This window comes from Entelurus aequoreus, linkage group LG05 (assembly GCF_033978785.1).
Source record: "Entelurus aequoreus isolate RoL-2023_Sb linkage group LG05, RoL_Eaeq_v1.1, whole genome shotgun sequence".
NCBI lineage: Eukaryota > Metazoa > Chordata > Actinopteri > Syngnathiformes > Syngnathidae > Entelurus > Entelurus aequoreus.
This window is the reverse complement of record NC_084735.1, coordinates 53,299,289-53,321,534: the sequence shown is the minus strand read 5'-3', so window position 1 is coordinate 53,321,534 and position 22,246 is coordinate 53,299,289. Positions and strand designations below refer to the sequence as shown.

The following is a 22,246-nucleotide window of genomic DNA, read 5'->3' as shown; positions in this document are numbered from 1 at the left end:
GAGACCAACACAACATTTAGCTGTGACCTGTTTAATTAAATGCTTGTGAAATCTTCCAGAAGAGACAACCAATGACGGTTCAAAAAAATATTGTTGGTCACTGGACCGTGAACCAATAGTTTCCGATATTGAAATTAACTTACATATTGAACCTATAAGTAAGCTTACTTACAGAGGTGGATAGAGTTATAGAGGGTCAAATGGGACAACATTAAATAAATAATACATCTTTAAATAATTACTTAAATGTGTCATTAATTAGTTATACAAACCCCGTTTCCATATGAGTTGGGAAATTGTGTTAGATGTAAATATAAACGGAATGTAATGATTTGCAAATACTTTTCAACCCATATTCAATTGAATGCACTACAAAGACAAAATATTTGATGTTCAAACTCAAACTTAATTTTTTTTTTGCAAATAATAATTAACTTAGAATTTCATGGCTGCAACACATGCCAAAGTCATCCTTGCCAACCTTGAGACCTCCGATACCGGGAGGTGGGGGTTGGGGGTTGGGGGGTGTTATGTATTTGGAGCTACTAGGGCTGCCGTAGTTGTGAGGGACGCGGGGAATTATGGGTAATGTTGTCATCACAATACTATACTCCTGGAGAGCGGGAACACGGCTGTATGTTCGGAGTAGTAAGCTACAATAAAAGGTTAACGATCTATCTGTGCCTGCTGCATCATTGTTATAGGAAGACATAACAAAAGTGGCGACGAGGACGAGTGAACCGACGCGTGTTGTCAGTGTTAAGAAGAGGAGAGTTTTCCTTGTCTCACGGGAGCCCCGAGCTAACGCTAATGCTAGCGCAGGTGTCCGCCGGCATTCCGACTATTCCTGCTGAGAGAAGAGGGGACCGGAGACCAGCGACACCGACCAAAGTCAAAAACGGAGCGCCATTAGCGGTAAGACGACCAGTAAGATGGCTGGAGTTATCGGCTCGATTGGCCCCTTTGATGAGAATGTCGAGCAATGGAGCTCATACACGGAGCGCTTTGACTATTTTGTCGCAGCAAATGGAATTGATGATGGCAAGATTGTACCTACTTTTCTGAGTGTGATCGGCCCGAAGACATTTACCCTGCTTCGGAGCATCCTACAGCCAGAGAAACCAGGGAGTAAAACGTATAAAAACATTGTGGACATTTTGACCAAACATTTCTCCCCCAAACCTCTGGTAATCGCCGAAAGATTCAGATTTCACCGGCGACATCAGGAAGAGGGTGAGTCTGTCACCATGTTCATGGCAGCTTTACGTAAACTGGCCGAACACTGTGAGTTTGGTGACACACTGAGTGATGCGTTAAGAGACAGGCTTGTATGTGGACTGGCAAATGAAGCAGCACAAAAAAGATTGCTTACAGAAAGTGATCTGACTCTTGAAAAGGCCATTAATATAAGTGTGTCTATGGAAATGGCATCTAGAGAAGCACAGCAGCTGCATGTGAAAGTGCACAAACTCAGCATCAACCAAGATGTGCAAGGGCCATGCTTTCGCTGTGGTAAATCTGGCCATCTTGCATCTGCATGTTGGTGCAAGGATATGGATTGCCATAAATGTGGGAAAAGAGGCCATGTGGAGCGGGCGTGCAGATATAAAAAGAGCAAAGAGGATGGCTCAAAGACTGGAAATAAAGTGAAAAGTGCACATTACAAGAAGAAAAGACAGGTTCACACAGTCAAATATGAAAAGGAGAGTAACAGTGATTCTTCTGAGGAGGACATGTCTACCACAGTGAATACAATACGGGTAATGAATGTGGGTGAGAGCTCGGATGGTTTCTGGGCCAAAGCCAAGTTGGAAGGACATTCCATAAAGATGCAAATAGACACTGGATCGAGGGCATCATTAGTGTCTTATAAAATCTACAGGAAACACATGAGACATCTCCCTCTACGTCCTGCAGACACTGTTTTCAGAGCATACACTGGACACACGGTGCACATGAAAGGAATGACCGATGTACTGGTGCAGTGTAACGATCAGACTGTGAGACTTCCAGTCTACATCACCCAGGGAGACTACGCCGCCATAATGGGTCGGGTGTGGTTAAAGGCGATCCATCTCAACTGGCAAGAGGTGAGAAAAATGTCAGACAGTTCTACACAGCTTCAGATGATACTGGAAAAGCATAAAGAGGTCTTTCGTGATGAACTGGGCTGCATGGAAAATATTACAGTAAAGCTACATGTCAAACCTGACACTAAACCTGTGTTTTTGAGAGCGAGACCAGTGCCGTACGCCATCAGATCAAAGGTGGAAACTGATTTCGATGCTTTGGTCAAAAATGGAGTCTTGGAGCCTGTAACGACTAGTGAGTGGGCTACACCCATCGTTCCAGTGCAAAAAAAAATGGTGGAATCCGGACATGTGGAGACTTTAAGGTGACAGTCAACCCTGCCTTAATAGCAGAACAGTACCCACTTCCCCTGATCGATGACTTATTTGCTGGGCTGAGTGGAGGTCAAAAGTTCAGCAAAATAGATCTCAATCAGGCGTACCTGCAGATGCAGGTGGATGAACAGTCACGTGAGATGCTGACTATTAACACACACAAAGGGCTTTTCAGATACTGCAGACTGCCTTTTGGTATCACTTCTGCCCCGGCTCTGTTCCAGCGAGCTATGGACCAGATACTCTGTGGTCTAGCAGGAGTGCAGTGCTATTTGGATGACATCCTGTGTACAGGAGCAAATGATGAAGATCACCTGCATAACTTGGATGCTACACTTCAAAGATTGAGAGAGTATGGACTAAGAGTTCGCAAAGAAAAATGTGATTTCTTTCAATCATCTGTGGAATACCTTGGACATGTGATTGATGCTAAAGGACTTCATACAGCACCATCCAAAATCACAGCCATCGTGGAGGCACCTCCACCTCAAAACATCAGCCAGCTGCGATCCTTTTTAGGATTATTGAACTATTACGGACGTTTTATTCCTAATCTAGCATCACTGCTACAGCCACTGCATGAGTTGTTACGCCAGGACAAGACATGGAAATGGACAGCCAGCTGTCAGGAGGCTTTTGAGAAAGCCAAGGGGGCGTTAACCACATCAGAGGTGCTGACTCACTTCAACCCATCACTCCAAATTCAGCTAGCTTGTGATGCATCCCCATATGGAGTGGGGGCAGTGTTATCTCACATACTGCCAAATGGTGAGGAAAAACCGATCGCTTTCGCCTCCAGAACGTTGAACAAGGCAGAGTCCAACTATGCTCAAATAGAAAGAGAGGCACTGAGCATTGTTTTCGGGGTGAGGAAATTCCACCAGTATTTATATGGGAGGAAGTTCACTCTCCTAACGGACCATCGACCTCTCACGACCATCCTGGGACCACACACTGGGATACCATCTCTCGCTGCATCAAGACTGCAGAGGTGGGCTCTGCTGCTATCTGCTCACGCTTACGACATCAAATATCGTAAGTCAGACTCCCATTGCAACGCTGACGGGTTATCCAGACTTCCTCTTCCAGTCACAAAGCCCGATTCAAAAACGGAGGACATTTTTTACTTTAGAGAGGTGGAAAAGGCACCTGTTTCAGCAGTGCAGATCAAAAAAGTGACTCGCAACGACCCAGAGCTGTCAGAGGTCATGGACATTGTTGTTAAAGGTCGACCTGCTGGTGACACTGTGCGCCTGAAACCTTATATGGGAAGGAGGTTGGAGCTTTCTGTCCAGTCGGGATGCCTGCTATGGGGGAGGCGAGTGATCATTCCACTGTCACTTCGAGAAAAAATGTTGCAACAGCTTCATGCAGGACATAGTGGAATAGTCAAGATGAAAGAAATAGCGAGAAGCTATTTTTGGTGGCCAGGCATGGACAAACAAATCGAGGAAATGGCTACATCTTGTTCAGCTTGCCACAAAACCAGAAATAACCCACCATTAGCTCCCCTGCATCCGTGGGAATATCCCCAAGAACCATGGCAGCGGGTCCACATTGACTTCGCAGGGCCAGTGGAAGACAGAATGTTTCTGGTTGCTATTGACGCACACAGCAAATGGCCTGAGGTGGCGATAATGAGATCTACCACCACAGAAAGGACCATCGAAAGGCTAGGAGAGATGTTCTGTCGGATTGGATCTCCGGTTCAGTTAGTCTCTGACAACGGACCTCAGCTGGTGTCGCATGAAATGTCTGCATTTCTACAAGCAAATGGAGTGCAGCATGTCACCTCAGCTCCTTACCATCCTGCCACAAATGGCCTTGCTGAAAGGTTCGTTCAGACTCTGAAACGTGCACTGAAAGCATCACAAGGACAAGGAACATTACACCAAAGACTACATACTTTTCTGCTGAACTACAGAAACACTCCTCACAGCACTACAAAGGCATCTCCTGCAAGCCTAATGTTCAAGAGAGACCTGCGTACGACCTTCGACCTGTTGAAGCCCTCAGCAGTAAAAGACACAGTTCGAGGCCAACAGGAAAAACAGATACAACGCAGGGAACGACAGGCGAAGAACAGAGTCTTCACAGCAGGCGAGACTGTGTTAGCGAGGAACTACAGTGGAGAACCTAAATGGGTTCCTGCTACTATCCTTGCTCAGACTGGACCAGTCTCCTACTCCGTTCAGACAGGTGACAGTGTCTGGAGGAGACATGCTGATCAGCTCCTGTCTGCGTCACCAGTGTCAGCAGAGCTGTCCTCGAAAGATCAGACAGATGCAGTGACCAACCCTTCAGTTCCTCTCCACACCCAAGTAAGACATCCAGTGCCAGATACATCTGTTCCAGCTGCAAGTGTGACTCCAGATGAGACTGAGACACATGTGCAGTTGAGCCCTAAAGACGGTTTTCCGTCAGTGGACAATAAGACTGATGCCCCTGCAGAGAGCAGGTATCCTAAAAGAGAGCGGCGACCCCCTACACGCTTGAGTCTTTAGAATAGTTAGCAACTATCCCAGACCATCAGGGGCAGAATAATCCCCTTGGGATCAGTTGAGGGATAGAGGCAGTCTACCCTCATCCCTGAGTTAGAGTTAAAACATATACCTGTTAGGTGTGGTTTAAAGAAAAAGATAAGGTTGTGACATTTAGTTGGTTGTGTTAAGTCACGTGTTGAGATAATCTTAGATACCAGAAATAAGTTGAATGTGTATGTTTACGTTCTTTGAAATAGTAGCAGATTATTTCTGTTGTTTTCTAAAAGGGACATCTGTTGTAAGAGGGGAGGAGATGTTATGTATTTGGAGCTACTAGGGCTGCCGTAGTTGTGAGGGACGCGGGGAATTATGGGTAATGTTGTCATCACAATACTATACTCCTGGAGAGCGGGAACACGGCTGTATGTTCGGAGTAGTAAGCTACAATAAAAGGTTAACGATCTATCTGTGCCTGCTGCATCATTGTTATAGGAAGACATAACAGGGGGGGGGGGCGTGGTTAAGGGCGTGGTTTAGAGGGGAATATATTTAAGCTAGAATTCACCAACTCAAGTATTTCATATATATATATATGTATGAAATACTTGACTTTCAGTGAATTCTATATATATATATATATATATATATATATATATATATATATATATATATATATATATATATATATATATATATATATATATATATATATATATATATATATATATATATATATATATATATATATTTATTTATTTTATTATACATATAAATAAAATAAATACTTGAATTTCAGTGTTCTGCCATCTACTGGAGGCCATCCAGTAGATGGCAGTATTGTCCTGTTTAAGAGTGTCACAACATTGCTGTTTACGGCAGACGAACTGCTTTACGGTAGACTAAACGTGACTGCTGTTGTTGTGTGTTGTTACAGCGCTGGGAGGACGTTAATGAAACTGCCTAACAATAAACCCACATAAGAAACCAAGAACTCGCCCTAGATCATTCTACAGTTATAACGTGATTGGGCAGGCACGCTGTTAATATTGTGGGAAAGCGGACGTGAAAACAGACTGTCGCCGCTGTCCCCACTCAGGTCCGCATTGAGCTGGAGGGGGCGTGGCCTCCAGCTCCAGCTGAATACCCGGAGTTTGTCGGGAGAACATTTCTGCCGGGAGGTTATCGGGAGAGGCGCTGAATACCGGGAGTCTCCCGGTAAAACCGGGAGGGTTGACAAGTATGGCCAAAGTAGTTGGGAAAGGGCATGTTCACCACTGTGTTACATCACCTTTTCTTTTAACAACACTCAATAAACGATTGGGAACTGAGGAAACTAATTGTTGAAGCTTTGAAAGTGTAATTCTTTCCCATTCTTGTTTTATGTAGAGCTTCAATCGTTCAACAGTCCGGGGTCTCCACTGTCGTATTTTACGCTTCATAATGCGCCACACATTTTCGATGGGAGACAGGTCTGGACTGCAGGCGGGCCAGGAAAGTACCCGCACTCTTTTTTTACGAAGCCACGCTGTTGTAATACGTGCTGAATGTGGCTTGGCATTGTCTTGCTGAAATAAGCAGGGGCGCCATGAAAAAGACGGCGCTTCGATGGCAGCATATATTGTTCCAAAACCTGTATGTACCTTTCAGCATTAATGGTGCCTTCACAGATGTGTAAGTTACCCATGCCTTGGGCACTAATACACCCCCATACCATCACACATGCTGGCTTTTCAACTTTGCGTTGATAACAGTCTGAATGGTTCACTTCCCCAATGGTCCGGATGACACAATGTCGAATATTTCCAAAAACAATTTGAAATGTGGACTCGTCAGACCACAGAACACTTTTCCACTTTGCATGAGTCCATCTTAGATGATCTCGGGCCCAGAGAAGCCGGCGGCGTTTCTGGATGTTGTTGATAAATGGCTTTCGCTTTGCATAGTAGAGCTTTAAATTGCACTTACAGATGTAGCGACCAACTGTATTTAGTGACAGTGGTTTTCTGAAGTGTTCCTGAGCCCATGTGGTGATATCCTTTAGAGATTGATGTCGGTTTTTGATACAGTGCCGTCTGAGGGATCGAAGGTCACGGTCATTCTATGTTGGTTTCCGGCCATGCCGCTTACGTGGAGTGATTTCTCCAGATTCTCTGAACCTTTTGATGATATTATGGACCGTAGATGTTGAAATCCCTAAATTTCTTGCAATTTCACTTTGAGAAACGTTGTTCTTAAACTGTTGGACTATTTGCTCACGCAGTTGTGGACAAAGGGGTGTACCTCGCCCCATCCTTTCTTGTGAAAGACTGAGCATTTTTTGGGAAGCTGTTTTTATACCCAATCATAGCACCCACCTGTTCCCAATTAGCCTGCACACCTGTGGGATGTTCCAAATAAGTGTTTGATGAGCATTCCTCAACTTTATCAGTATTTATTGCCACCTTTCCCAACTTCTTTGTCACGTGTTGCTGGCATCAAATTCTAAAGTTAATGATTATTTGCAAAAAAAAAAAAGCTTATCAGTTTGAACATCAAATATGTTGTCTTTGTAGAATATTCAACTGAATATGGGTTGAAAATGATTTGCAAATCATTGCATTCCGTTTATATTTACATCTAACACAATTTCCCAACTCATAGGGAAACGGGGTTTGTATTTTGAAATTAATACAAAAATGTTATTACTTTATGTAACGTAAAAGTATTAAATTTTTCAATCATTTTAATACTTAGACTTAGACTTAGACTTAGACAAACTTTAATGATCCACAAGGGAAATTGTTCCACACAGTAGCTCAGTTACAATGATGGAAAGTGTAAGGATGTAATTATTATTTTTATGATTCAATGACTAATTTGTTTCATGAACCCGTGTGTCAACACTTCATTGGGCAGTAGGTTCCGTATTGATTTTGTGTTTTTACTTTCATGTTGAGCCTGGGTTGGTTTTATACACAATATCGAATAATGAAAAGCATCACATTACATTACGTTCACTGAAGGCAACGTAATAGGAGACTGTCCCTATCCTTTTTGCTAAGCTGTCTGTCATGATGCCACGCCCCCTCTTGCTAAATTCAGGCTAAGAGCTTGAATCTGAAAAAAGAGAGAGATATGAAACGCAAAAAAGAGGAAAGATATGAAACTGAAAAAAATTCACACTGTAAAACATATTTTAATCTGCAAAGAAAATAGAAGCTCAAATTTTAAATGATATCAAAGTGGAAAATAATAATAAATTATTAGTTTAAAAGAATTAAAACCCAAAACAATTTGCACACTTTTTTTTATTTCTATATTTAACATTTTTCAGTGTCAAAGTTGATTTTTTTCAAGAACAAAACTTGTGTCCCTAGTTGAGCTCAATAGTTGTCAACATAAGCAGGAGAAACTTAGCAGGTTCCAGGGTAAATATAATATAATATAATATAAATACTTTGCAAATGACCTTTTTCTGTTAGTGGATGTCATGTCTCTATATTAGGGTCTGTAAACCCTTTCCCGTCCTTGAGTGCCAGGTTTGGCTTTTGTGTGCGGGTGTGCCACACTAAGACCTGCAGGTCAGAAGACAAAAACGCATCGTTTGTATTGTATGATTTCAAAGCCGGTGTGATTTGAGTATTTTGAGCTTGTTTTGCATTACCTTGGTGCAGTTTTGCGCTTTGGGCTCCAAGTCGTCAAGGGAGACCAGTTGGGTTAGTAGGCTGCTCTCCTGGCGTCCTCCCTTCGCTAGCAGCTCGAAATTAGCCGAAGGTTTTGACAGGATGAGATGCAGGTTGACTGCGAATCCAGCCATGTCAATGGCAAAGGGTCGATTAGGATCATATGAAACGTTCCAGCCGTCCACTTTACCCATGGAGTTTACTTTGGGGGACTCGTAACGAACGCCCCCCGCAAATGCGACGGGCCATACGGAGACTTTTGTGGTCCATCGCATCTGGTAGTTGGAGACAAAAAAAATTACATAACATACACTTTCTGCCACAAAATGTCCTCTTTTATATTCCTCAACTAATGCATTAGCATTTATTTAGGCATAAATACTACAACATTACAAAACATCCCCACAATCAAAGCATGATGGCAATGCAAGACATGTTTCATTTCGTTACTGTAGTTAGACCGGCTATGAAGTCAAGTGAAGTGAATTATATTTATATAGCGCTTTTCTCAAGTGACTCAAACCGCTTTACATTGTGAAACCCATTATCTAAGTTACATTTTTAAACCAGTGTGGGTCGCAGTGGGAGCAGGTGGGTAAAGTGTCTTGGGCAGGGACTAGGATGGCGGAAGCGGGGATCAAACCTGCAACCCTGAAGTTACTGGCACAGCCGCCCCACCAACCGAGCTATACCGCCCCGTGTGGATGTAACGCGTAGCGCCATTATTGAGAATAAGCCAGTTGTTTGTGAATGGTTTAACTGTAAGAAGAGGTTTTTGACGTTGGGACAAAAAATAATATTAAAGAATTCCTGCCTTTCCTTTCTGCTGCGCTTTTACCCCATCTTACTAAAACAATCAAAACAACAATCCACACGTTATGCGCTCACGGAAGTCAAATTCTTCCCCTGCAAGCGGTAAAGTGCGCCAGCACGCCTTTGCTCCAATGATGTTGTCTCATGGCGATCGAAGATAAAAGTATTTTCTTGTTGATGGCTTTGAACAGGGGATTTTGTAATGTGCCATTTACTTTGTGCATTTCTACTCGCTATTTTCGAGCTTGTGGCTCAACAGTAACTAAACGCCATTATTTTTCCCACGTTATGGAACGAACCATGGGTCAAAAAGGCGTCAGGACGCATGCGCGTTAATTGCGCGTTAATACAATTTGTGCCATCAATTTATTGTGAACATGTTATCATGTTAACTTTGACAGCACTCATAAAAACATTTTGGATTCATATTGTATTGTCCTTTTTTGCTCAAATTTCCTAATCAACCTCAGTCCTAATAAAAATAGCTTACATGTCATCTAAATAACTATATAGTTTAACCCTTGAATGCTCATTTCATCTAATTATGTATTTTATATTCTGAAAAAAGTGCATAAAATGAGTTATCATCCATATACATGTTAAAGGGCTACGGTACTGGAGTAAAGCTAATTCCTGACAGGACGTTTGCTATTTTTATTTAGGACTGAAGTTGCAAAAGAAGTAGAAAAAAAACTAAACTTTTTGTATACACTCTTAAAGGCCTACTGAAACCCACTACTACCGACCACGCAGTCTGATAGTTTATATATCAATGATGAAATCTTAACATCGCAACAAAACGCCAACACGGCCGGGTTAACTTATAAAGTGCAATTTTAAATGTCCCGCTAAACTTCCAGTTAAAAATGTCTATGTATGATGACGTATGCGCGTGACGTCACTAGTTAAACGGAAGTATTCAGACACCATTGAATCCAATACAAAAAAGCTCTGTTTTCATCTCAAAATTCCACAGTATTCTGGACATCTGTGTTGGTGAATCTTTTGCAATTTGTTTAATGAACAATGAAGACTGCAAAGAAGAAAGTTGTAGGTGGGATCGGTGTATTAGCGGCTGGCTGTAGCAACACAACCAGGAGGACTTTGACTTGGATAGCAGACGCGCTAGCCGACGCTAGCCGCCGACCGCATGGATGATTGGGTGAAGTCCTTCGTCCTTCCGTCGATCGCTGGGACGCAGGTGAGCACGGGTGTTGATAAGCAGATGAGGGCTGGCTGGCGTAGGTGGAGTGCTAATGTTTTTATCATAGCTCTGTGAGGTCCCGTTGCTAAGTTAGCTTCAATGGCGTCGTTAGCAACAGCATTGTTAAGCTTCGCCAAGCTGGAAAGCATTAACCGTGTATTTACAGGTCCATGGTTTAATAGTATTGTTGATTTTCTGTCTATCCTTCCAGTCAGGGGTTTATTTCTTTTGTTTCTATCTGCACTTAAGCACGATGCTATCACGTTAGCTCCGTAGCTAAAGTGCTTCACCGATGTATTATCGTGGAGATAAAAGTCACTGTGAATGTCCATTTCGCGTTCTCGACTCTCATTTTCAAGAGGATATAGTATCCGAGGTGGTTTAAAATACAAATCCGTGATCCACAATAGAAAAAGGAGAAAGTGTGGAATCCAATGAGCCAGCTTGTACCTAAGTTACGGTCAGAGCGAAAAAAGATGCGTCCTGCACTGCACTCTAATCCTTTACTCTCACTTTCCTCATCCACGAATCTTTCATCCTGGCTCAAATTAATGGGGTAATCGTCGTTTTCTCGGTCCAAATCGCTCTCGCTGCATTGTAAACAATGGGGAAATGTGAGGAGCCCTTCAGCCTGTGACGTCACGCTACTTCCGGTACAGGCAAGGCTTTTTTTTATCAGCGACCAAAAGTTGCGAACTTTATCGTCGATGTTCTCTACTAAATCCTTTCAGCAAAAATATGGCAATATCGCGAAATGATCAAGTATGACACATAGAATGGATCTGCTATCCCCGTTTAAATAAAAAAAAATCATTTCAGTAGGCCTTTAACTGCCTGGGACTTTTTCGTCTTTGCACAACTTAACTGTTATAAAATTATCTCCCAGTGTATTGGTAATTAAAAATTTGAAATAAAAATATTACAATTAAAAAAATCCCTCTAAAGGAAAAAACTATTCTATTCCAAAAAACAAAAAAATGGCCAAAAATAGAGCAAAAATTTACCTTAAAGGACGAAAAAGTCACTAATATACTCTGAGGGTAAAAACCCCCAAAAAGAACGTTAACAACGAGATCGTCTGTTAAGTTAAGTTAAAGTATCAATGATTGTCACACAATAGGTGTGGTGAAATTTGTCCTCTGCATTTGCTTGTTCACCCCCTGGGAGGTGAGGGGAGCAGTGAGCAGCAGCAGTGTCCGTGCTCGGGAATCATTTTTGGTGATTTAACCCCCATTTCCAACCCTTGATGCTGAGTGCCAAGCAGGGAGGTAATGGGTCCCATTTTTATAGTCTTTGGTATGGCTTGGCCGGGGTTTGAACTCACAACCTACCGATCTCAGGGCGGACACTCTAACCACAAGGCCACTGAGCACTGTTGAACGGATCTTTAAAAGAAACGTCTCCTTTCAAAGAGCCATAAATTTCATCTCTAACCTCTGTGCTTTTTTGGTTCTTTCTAAAATTGCCCACGACGGCAAAAAAGGCCACAAGAAAGTCAAAGAAAGTTGCAAATGATAAAGATGTTGAGAAACATTACTGACTTCCGGAAATAACTCATAGCAAAGTATGACGTGGCGTCCACACGGCACTCTTCTGGAACAAATTAATTGGACTTACAGTATTTCTTACGGGTAAAGTTGTTTTGGGTTTTGTGCAATTCGGTCTTCGAAGTAGCACCGAATGTGACTACACTCCTCCCGTCAAACTCAGGGGCCGCATGGAGGAAAAACAATCCCCATGTGGGCCGGACTGGTAAAATCATGGCACGATAACTTCACAATACAACTATGACAACTACAGATTGTTTTACTTTGGCCCAAAATAGAACAAGCACATTCTGAAAATGTACATACTGTATCACAAAGAATCCTAATAATATAAACAATTATTCAATTCATCTGGGAGGTCAGCCATATTTATTCCCTCAATTTTTATAGGATTCCTGTCACTTACACTACTTCCCTGAGAAATGAAGGTAATTGCTTTTATTCCTTTCCAAGCTGCCTGAAAATCTCCACTGGTATACTTGTGTTCTACCTTATCCCTATAAACTCTTTAGGCTCGCTTCTTACCACTGTGTTAATGTCTTTTCTTTGCTGCATGCTCTCGGTGTAAAGATGCGTTTCTTCATTTTCATGACACTTTTTAGTTACTTAGTGACAAACGGTTCGTTGTTGGAAAATATGGTAATTTCCTTACAGGGAATATTAGTCAGCACAAAATATATATATATATATATATATATATATATATATATATATATATATATATATATATATATATATATATATATATATATATATATATATATATATATATATATATATATATATATATATATATATATATATATATATATATATATATATATAAGAGGACACCGTTAATGTCAGCACATTTAAATTGCCACATGAACTATAAAATACGTCCCAATCTGTCAAATCGAAGAATGCTTGTAAGGTGGCAATACTTTCCTCTGTCCAACATCTTACTGTTTTTACTGTCTGCACCTGCTTCTTGCAGATGGGTTTATAGATGGGCATCAGCAGGACACTGCTGTGATAAGATACTCCAAAGGGAGGCATAGACATGGACCTGAAGGCACCAGGCACTGACCCACAATACAAGTCAACTATGGAATTTTTTAGGGTTGTAGTGACATATTGTTTGTAAGTCTTTAGAGTCTTGTGTATCTGACACTGATTAAAGTGCCCAAGAATAAATGTAGGTGCATCGAGTCTATTGGTTACCTCCGCGATAAGATGGGTGGCTGCCGGGATGCTGGCCCTCGGGTGTATGTAGCCTTAACATTGAGGTATTGAAAGGCAGAACGATCACCGTGGATCAACTACTACCAGTCCAAAATAGTCGGAATCACCCACGTAAGCATTCCATTCAATTGTGAACATTTTGGTCACAGAAGGTGACCAGAATGTACCAAGTTCACACATGGGGATGTCAAAGACAGTAAGTTGCCTTTTTAGGACTGTGATATCCACATCGGAGAAAACAAGGTCTTCCATGTCGGGGTTTACCGAAAACCCACACATACCGATCAATGCCACCTTTTTGACTCACACCACCCACTGGAACACAAACTAGGCGTTATCAGAAACCTACAACACAGAGTTGATAATGTTCCCACCACCCCACAGGCCAAAGAGAAAGAGCATAGGCATTTGAGGGTAGCCCTCAAAACCTGTGGTTACCCCAGCTGGTCGTTTGTGAAAAGTGCATCCGGTTCCAGAAATAACAAGAACCGAATCGATGAGGAGGAAAAAGGTAACAGACGCAAAAATATTGTCATTCCATATGTACCAGGTCTACCTGAAGAATTTTTAACCAACACAACATCCCAGTACACTTCAAACCAGGCAACACCCTGAGACAGAGACTGGTGCATCCTAAAGACCAGACACCCCACAACCACAAATGGTGTATGCTATCCAGTGTAATCATGAATGCACTGATTCATATAAAACAAAACAACCACTAAGCAGACGCATGGCACGGCATAGACGGGCAAACTCTTCAGGCCAAGACTCAGCTGTCCACCTGCACCTCAGGGAGAACCAGCACTCCTTTGAGAACAAAACTGTACAGATACTGGACAGGGAGGACGGATGGTACGAAAAATAATTGAGGAAAGCCATCTATGTCAACGTTGAAAAACCATCCATGAACGGAGGAGGCGGTCTGCGACACCACCTATCTCCCACATACAACACTGTCCTTTTAACCATTCCTAAAAGCCTCCAACAAATAATAGGAGTCAGAAACATTCTGGTCACAGAAGGTGACCAGTATGCAATTTGTGCCATTTGTATACAACTAAATGGAATGCTTACATGGGGTATTCCGGTAAAACTGGTAGTAGTTGATCCACAGCGATCGTTCTGCCACACAATACCTCAACCTAACGAAGTGAAATTACACTTTAACAACTGTCATTAGCTTTGACAGTTAGCATTGCTCTTTTGCCTCAAAACAGACAAGATCTGACCAATCTAAGTCTATGAGCATAAACTGATTGCAAGTGTTGTTGAAACTTACACTTAATATTTTTGTTTTAAGGGTTAATATTTTTTGTTGAAAATTATTATGGTTGTGAATTCATTTTAAATTTTTTGTAAATAAGACACATTTTGTTTACTATAAAAAGGGCAATTTATTTCCTTTGTTACACCGCTATTCTCGCGAGGTTTTTGGTTTAGTATTAGAGACTGCGAGACCTGCATTCGCCCAGACATGCAAAAGACTTTGAGCGAGCCATCAGCAGCAGCAAGAACATTTCGCTAGCTGAACAAGGTATTTTGTCATATTGTGTCGAATTATTCTGTATATTTGCAAAGTACATTGGTTTAATTATTGTACGCTTATTTAGCATGCACAAGACTGAAGTATTTACTGCCCAAGAACCTCCGAAGTGGCAGGCGGCCACGAGGTAGCTATTTTGTTTAGCACTTTATTTTCCTGTGACTGAACTATGTCTAAAGCATTGTATTTCATGTCTTGTCCTGTAGTTTTCACGGCATAAACCCAAGTAAAGAGCCCGTCTTTAAGAAGCCGTGCCAGTGTTGTCATTTCGGAGTCACACTGATGAAGCCTACTCGAATGAGTGGCGAACCGTCTTCTAGGACAAACCAAGCACTCCAGTTGCGATCGATTGAATGCCCTGAGATGATCTTGAAAATAGCTATTAAAGCTTATTATTAGCTATACTTACTAGTTCTGTAACTTATAAGAAACTTGTGATGATCAGAAGTAGTTTATTTTCCTCAGAAGAACATTTTTCTATCTCACTGAAAAATAACTACTCAGGGGATTGTGACTAAGTAGTAAGTTTGTTGAGACATTTTGACTGGAAATTAGAAATATATACTTGGTAAGATTGTGAGTTTCTCCAGTGTGTGGATATTTTTAGTGTAATTACCTCATCAAACAGTTGCAGGCTGTAAGTGTTGTCATCGTCTGCAAAATAGACCACGCCAAGATGGGTGTCGTCCACTTTGAAGGTCTCCCGCAACCATTCTAAGGCCTTGTTTCTTTGTAAGGTACCCTTTCCATTGGTTTTGAATGTCGTAGGTGACGGCACATTGAGGTGAGTGTAGGGGAGTCCAGTCGTCTGAAGGAGACGACTGACCAGAGGCGTCCTGCTCTGCGAGTCCTCCACCACGATCCAATGCAGGTTGACCACATTGAGAAAGGTGTTGGCGAGACGAGTCAGCTCGGCCTTCTGCACTGCTCGACTGTAGGTGGGCGTGATGGCGTAGATTATCGGCTGCTTCTGGTATTCACCATCTCTTATGTATCCTATGTGAGATATCATGAGAAAGACAAAATACTAATTTGAAAATATACGCAATGTAACTCTAGCCCTGTACTGCTTTGAAACTATGCAAAGGACTCGGGTTGCCACTCATGCATCCACCCATTTTCTATTGTAGTCTTTATGAGGTTTGATGAACAAGTGTCTTTTATGAAGTATTAAATGGCATACTGTGCAACATACTGCCATGCTATTCAACAGCCTAGATAGAGCGTAGAATACTACACATTGTAGCTGTGTCCCGCAAATTTGACAGCAACAAGTGAACAAACTTGTCCTCTGTGGTTTACCAAAAAACACAGGGCTTTTTTTTACACCCGCAAGGCTCAGTATCACATATATTTCTTTTTTAACGCAAATTTTTCTTTTTACAGTGGCTCTGAAAGAGGATATAATTAACTGGCTCACTTCAAACTGAACCCAATTGATTAAACATTTTGTTTTCTTTTTGCCAAATACCAAAACAAGCATGTTACACATTGTAAATACAGTCGTAATTCAACCTATGAGCTTAGTTGGTTCTGTGTCGGAGCTAGGGTTGCAAAGGGGTGGAATGTTTCCGGTAAATTTCCGGAAACTTTCCTGAAATTTACCACGGGAAATTAAGCTTCGGAAGTTTTGAAATATTGACCATTTTTTGTTTATTCAAAGTTGGACACCGTCCATGGGAATTAATGGGAATATATGGGAATTAATGGGGAATTACAATAATTATATATTATTGGGCACTTGCTGCATCTTTGTGGCATTTTTGACGTAGCTCCTTGCACTGTATTTGCAAATGTACACAGCCTTTCCGCCTACATTGGTTGGGGTGAAATGTCTCCACACATCAGATGGTGTACGTGGCATTATTCTGTTTGTATTTATTTATTGCAATGCCACACACAGATATAAATAGTCAGCTAAACAATTGGAGTAGTCTTTAAAAATATTTTACTGATGGACAAATGAATAGAAATAGGCTAGATGAATAAATGAACACTCAATCAGCATGCTAAATCAAACTATAAACTACATTCTTGTATGATAACAGAATGGCTAGCAGAACAGAAGGCAAAGGAAACTACACGTTTGATTTCGTATTTGCTAGTTGATAGGCTGACCATATTCTGAAATTGCAAAAAGAGGACATATATGCGTGCCAAGGCGGGCAGCACGCCAAGGCCGGCACTAGGTGAAAATTTGCCAATGATACTCGAACTTGCTTTATAAATAATATATTTAATTAAATAAAGCATTTTTCTCCTCTGTTGACAGCAGTGTTGGCGCTAGGAATTTTCAAAATGGGGTCCCAGGCACCCCATCAAGTTATAAAAATGGGCTACCTCAGTAAAATTTTGTGGTCCCACTTTTTTGTAAGCGTTTTGAAAACAAATGATAAATGGATGCATTATCCTGTTATATCTCACATTCTATATTGCGCTTTGGAAAAAGGTTGTCATAAACGTTACTTCATTCATTAAAAAAAATAATAAAAAAAGTAGTAAATGGATGGATGGATGGAAAACAAATTTTAAAAAGTATGTTTTTGGGGTGGAGGAGTCTGATCGGGTGCTAGTTAGCTTGAAGTTAACAGCTAGCCTGTCTCCATCCTGGATCAATGTGGATCCGGCAGGAGATAAAAGGGAAGTTTCCATGGACTCACAAAGACTAAAACAAGTCATTACTGGAAACTTGGCACAGGATGAAGTTAAAAAGGTTGACTTTACACTCACCTTAGTGTTTACCATCAAGTAATATACATTAGCCTATTGTTAAAATAATGGAAAAAGCATCATTAAATATATTTGTTGTATTTATTGTTACATTAATAGCTGTTGTATTATTATAGGATGGCTTGTTAAACATTTCATAGGATTTTCAGAGGGAGGAAAAACCAAGACATTTAATATGATTGGAAAAATGGCGGCGCATGGCTATGGCTATGCTGCGGCTATGCTAACGCTCTTGGGAGTGTAGAGCGATTTGGCAAAAAACACCCGTCATTTCTGTCAATTTCATGGCTGGCTCAAAGCGTGAACACTCTGTGATCACATACGACCGACAGACAATTCTGGATGTGGATGGATCGGGTCGTTATAGACTGAAAGATGCATGTACGGTGGACCTCCTCGCTAGCATGGGAATACTTCGCGGGCTACATCGAGCGGCCTTTGTAGCAGCGGAGTCAACTGCTAGCGGTCACCGCCAATGGAGACGACATAAGCGGTGCGAGCGGAAGCAGAAGCGGGGATGCCGAGGGGGGCTAACAACAAAGAGAAAAGCTAACCAAAGAAGCGTGGAGTCTCCGGGCAAGAAGCCATTTAAACTAGAACTAGCCGGCACCAGGCTGGATAATCCCTGCACACATAGCAATTCTCTTAGAATAAAACACAACTCACATAATGTTTTTTCTTTTGTGACCGTGTCAGAGGCAGACATACATTGTACTGAGGTAGCTAACTATGATGCGTTCAGTTTATCGCAACATCAAGCAAACAATCTGAATATCACCGTCGTATCAATTCCTAGATATGGTCGAAACTATTTAAAGTGCACTACGCATAATAAACGCAACATTATTAATATTGCTACTTCGTATAATTTCAACAAACAATCATCAAAACAGCCCACTACCTATAATATGGGCTTTTTAAACATAAGATCATTATCTTCCAAAACGTTATTAGTTAATGAGGTCATTAGAGACAACAAACTTGACGTCGTTGGTCTCGCCGAGACCTGGCTCAAACCAGACGATTTTTTTGCGCTAAATGAGGCATCTCCTCCTAACTATACCAATACACATGTTGCCCGACCTCTTAAACGGGGAGGGGGTGTCGCACTAATATACAATGAAAACTATAATCTTACACCTAATCTAAATAATAAATATAACTCGTTTGAGGTGCTCACTTTGAGGTTTGTCACACCGCTGCCTCTCCACCTGGCTGTTATCTACCGCCCCCCTGGGCCCTATTCGGACTTCATCAGTGAATTCTCAGAGTTTGTTGCTGATCTAGTGACGCACGTCTTACACAAATAATAAATGAACCCACGCATCGCAACGGTAATACGATAGATCTAGTGCTTGTCAGGGGTGTCACCACCTCTAAAGTTACGATACTCCCGTACACTAAAGTAATGTCCGATCATTACCTTATAAAATTCGAAGTTCTGACTCATTGTCAACAAACTAATAATAATAATAATAACTACTATAGCAGCCGCAACATTAATGCTGCCACAACGACGACTCTTACTGACCTACTGCCTTCGGTAATGGCACCATTCCCAAATTATGTGGGCTCTATTGATAACCTCACTAACAACTTTAATGACGCCCTGCGCGACACCATTGATAGTGTAGCACCGCTAAAGCTAAAAAGGGCCCCTAAAAGGCGTACCCCATGGTTTACAGAAGAAACTAAAGCCCAGAAATTATCATGTAGAAGGCTGGAACGCAAATGGCGTGCGACTAAACTTGAGGTTTTCCATCAAGCATGGTGTGATAGTTTAATAACTTATAAACGCATGCTTACCTCAGCTAAAACTAAATATTACTCAAATCTCATCCACCTCAACAAAAATGATCCTAAATTTCTGTTTAGTACAGTAGCATCGCTAACCCAACAAGGGACTCCTCCCAGTAGCTCCACCCACTCAGCAGATGACTTTATGAATTTCTTTAATAAGAAAATTGAAGTCATTAGAAAAGAGATTAAAGACAATGCATCTCAGCTACAACTGGGTTCTATTAACACAAATACGACTGTATATACGACGGATACCGCCCTCCAAAATAGTTTCTCTCTCTTTGATGAAATAACATTGGAGGAATTGTCAAAATGTGTAAATGGGACAAAACAAACAACATGTTTACTTGACCCAATTCCTGGGAAAACAGCCCTCGCAAAAATGACTAATGATCTATTGCTAACGATGGATTCTGATGCGTCATCTATGTTGCTGCTTCTTGATCTTAGCGCCGCTTTCGATACTGTTGATCATAATATTTTATTAGAGCGTATCAAAACGCGTATTGGGATGACAGACTTAGCCTTGTCTTGGTTTAACTCTTATCTTACTGACAGGATGCAGTGTGTCTCCCATAACAATGTGACCTCGGAATATGTTAAGGTAACGTGCGGAGTTCCCCAGGGTTCGGTTCTTGGCCCTGCACTCTTTAGTATTTACATGCTGCCGCTAGGTGACATCATACGCAAATACGGTGTTAGCTTTCACTGTTATGCTGATGACACCCAACTCTACATGCCCCTAAAGCTGACCAACACGCCGGATTGTAGTCAGCTGGAGGCGTGTCTTAATGAAATGGGGGCTGGCGTGCGGACGGGGTGCATTGGCTTCTTCCCCGGTTGGGGGGCGCCATCCCCTGGCCGGAACTCGTATGGGTACGTTGCTGTGTGGATGGCCGGGATGCGGTGTTTGCATTGGGCATGGGGCTGTGCAGTTTTTCTGCGTTTGGTTGCTGGTATGGGCTCTGCGGGGTTGGGTTGGGGCGGGCGGGGGCTGGCTTTGTTTGGCGGGGGGTGGGCTCGCGTGACGTCACGCTAAAGTGGTCTGGTGTGGGTCACGGGCCGTGGGGGGGGGCGGCTTCCTGGCCGTAGTTCCTGGTTGTCGGCCGCATGGACTGGGGATGTCCGGGCCCTCTACTCCTCCTACTTATAGCACACACAGTCACACAAATATAGGACTTTGGGGGATTGTCCTGCGGGGAGGCATGGCGGGGGGTTGAGGATGCCTCCTATGGGGCTCCGGTCCTCCTGTCTTGTCCCCTGCTCGTCCATCCCTCAATCTTAGCTGCATATTAGACACTTAGGATTTGGAGGGCTCGGCTTGGTTGGGACCCACCAAGACCTTGATGTCCCCCAATTTTAATCGCATTATTAGTTCCCACAAGCATACATATCTCACTCACGCTACAGTACACGCATCAATAGGGACTGGAGGTCGGCTGTAATGGCTGACCTCCTAATTTTAACTACACAGTAGACACTCTGGGGGCTTTGTACACATGCATGTGGGGGGGTTGGGGTTCGGCGCACCCCTCATTGCCTCGTCGGCCGGCGCGGATTCCGGGGACTGCGTTCTGGTGGCCTGCCAGGCTTTTATTAATTTATTATTATTATTATTATTATTATTATTTTTTATGTGTATATATATGTGTGTATATATGTGTATGTATGTATATATATATATATATGTGTGTGTATGTATGTATGTATGTATGTGTATGTGTAGATGTATGTATATATATATATGTATATATATATATATTTATTTATTTATTTTTTATTTTATTTTTTTTATTTTTTAAATAATTATATTATTTACTTACTTTATTTTATTTAATTATTTGTATTTGTTATTTTAATTTGTATTTCATTTTATTATTATTATTTTTTAAATTATTGTTATTTTTGTTTAATCTTATTATTTATTTGTGTGTGGCGTCGCGCGGGTCTCGCTTCCTGTTGGGTGGGGTCCGTGCCCGTGTGGCCCGACCTTGCGCTGTGGGGTCTCTGTTGGCGACTTGATGTGGTGGCGGCGCGGCGCCCGTGTCTGGTCTGGATACTGTGTCTCGGTTGTTTGGGCGGTGGTGTGTTTGTGCGGGTTTGGGTCGGGGTGGTGGGGTCTTTTGGTGGGGGGGGGTTGTTGGTGTCTCTTGTTTGCGTGTTGGCGTTTGGGCTTGCTGGCGGGCTGGCGCTGGCTGGTATCTGGGATTCTGTTGGCGTGTGGTTGCCGGTCGCGTTTTTTTTTTGATCGCTTCGATTTGATTGGGTGGTGCTGGCTGTCTGGGGGTGTTGTGGCTGCTGTTTCTGCTGCCGTTTGTTTGTGGTGTGGGCGCCCGTGGCTGCTGGGTCTGGTGCAGGGGGGTGGCTGATGTTGTGACTGGTGGCAGCGCGCGCGTGTGGTGGTTGTCGGGGCTGACAAACTGTGTATATGTATGTGTATGTGTGTGTGTGTATGTATGTATGTATGTATATATATGTGTATGTGTATGCATGTGTATGTGTGTGTATGTGTACATGTGTATGTTTATGTGTATGTATATATATATGTATGTATATTTCTGGGGGTACGTTCTGGGCCTGCCTGTCGGGTGGGGGTCGGCGCCTCAGGCTACTGCATCCGGACTGCTTGTCTGGAGCTCCTGGGTCCCGCCGTCCATCCCTTCCGGGTGCCCGTCTTGGTTGGGGCCTGCTGGGTCTGGTCCCTGCGTCTACTGTGGTGGCTTGGTGCTGCGAGTCGGCCAGTTGTTGGGGTAGCGACCTTGTGTGTCAGCATGTCTGTGATCTTCTTTTAATTCTTTTTAAAAAAAATTTATTTATTTATTTATTTATTTA

General features: G+C 42.3%; 2 protein-coding genes across 6 annotated transcripts in view; one reads left to right on the top strand and one right to left on the bottom strand.

The window, feature by feature from the left end:
* The first annotated feature begins 541 nt into the window (after positions 1-541).
* Positions 542-5,143, top strand: LOC133650759 (uncharacterized protein K02A2.6-like). The gene is made up of 2 exons (XM_062048375.1): positions 542-2,267; positions 3,542-5,143. Exons 1-2 carry the CDS (start codon positions 933-935, stop codon positions 4,907-4,909), a joined length of 2,703 nt encoding a protein of 900 aa, XP_061904359.1. The 5' UTR covers positions 542-932; the 3' UTR covers positions 4,910-5,143.
* A 2,896-nt stretch (positions 5,144-8,039) lies between these two features.
* Positions 8,040-22,246, bottom strand: part of b3gat1b (beta-1,3-glucuronyltransferase 1 (glucuronosyltransferase P) b) — a 44,504-nt gene continuing 30,297 nt past the window's right edge. For 3 of the 5 annotated variants that reach the window (XM_062048370.1, XM_062048372.1, XM_062048371.1), the window contains 3 exons: positions 15,501-15,880; positions 8,532-8,825; positions 8,041-8,442 (listed from right to left, as the gene is read on the bottom strand). In XM_062048370.1, the coding sequence (XP_061904354.1) occupies positions 8,356-8,442; positions 8,532-8,825; positions 15,501-15,880 (761 nt within the window). In that variant the 3' untranslated portion in view covers positions 8,041-8,355. Of the gene's footprint in view, positions 8,443-8,531; positions 8,826-15,500; positions 15,881-22,246 lie in introns of all 5 variants that reach the window. The other 2 variants (XM_062048373.1, XM_062048374.1) reach the window with 1 other exon arrangement.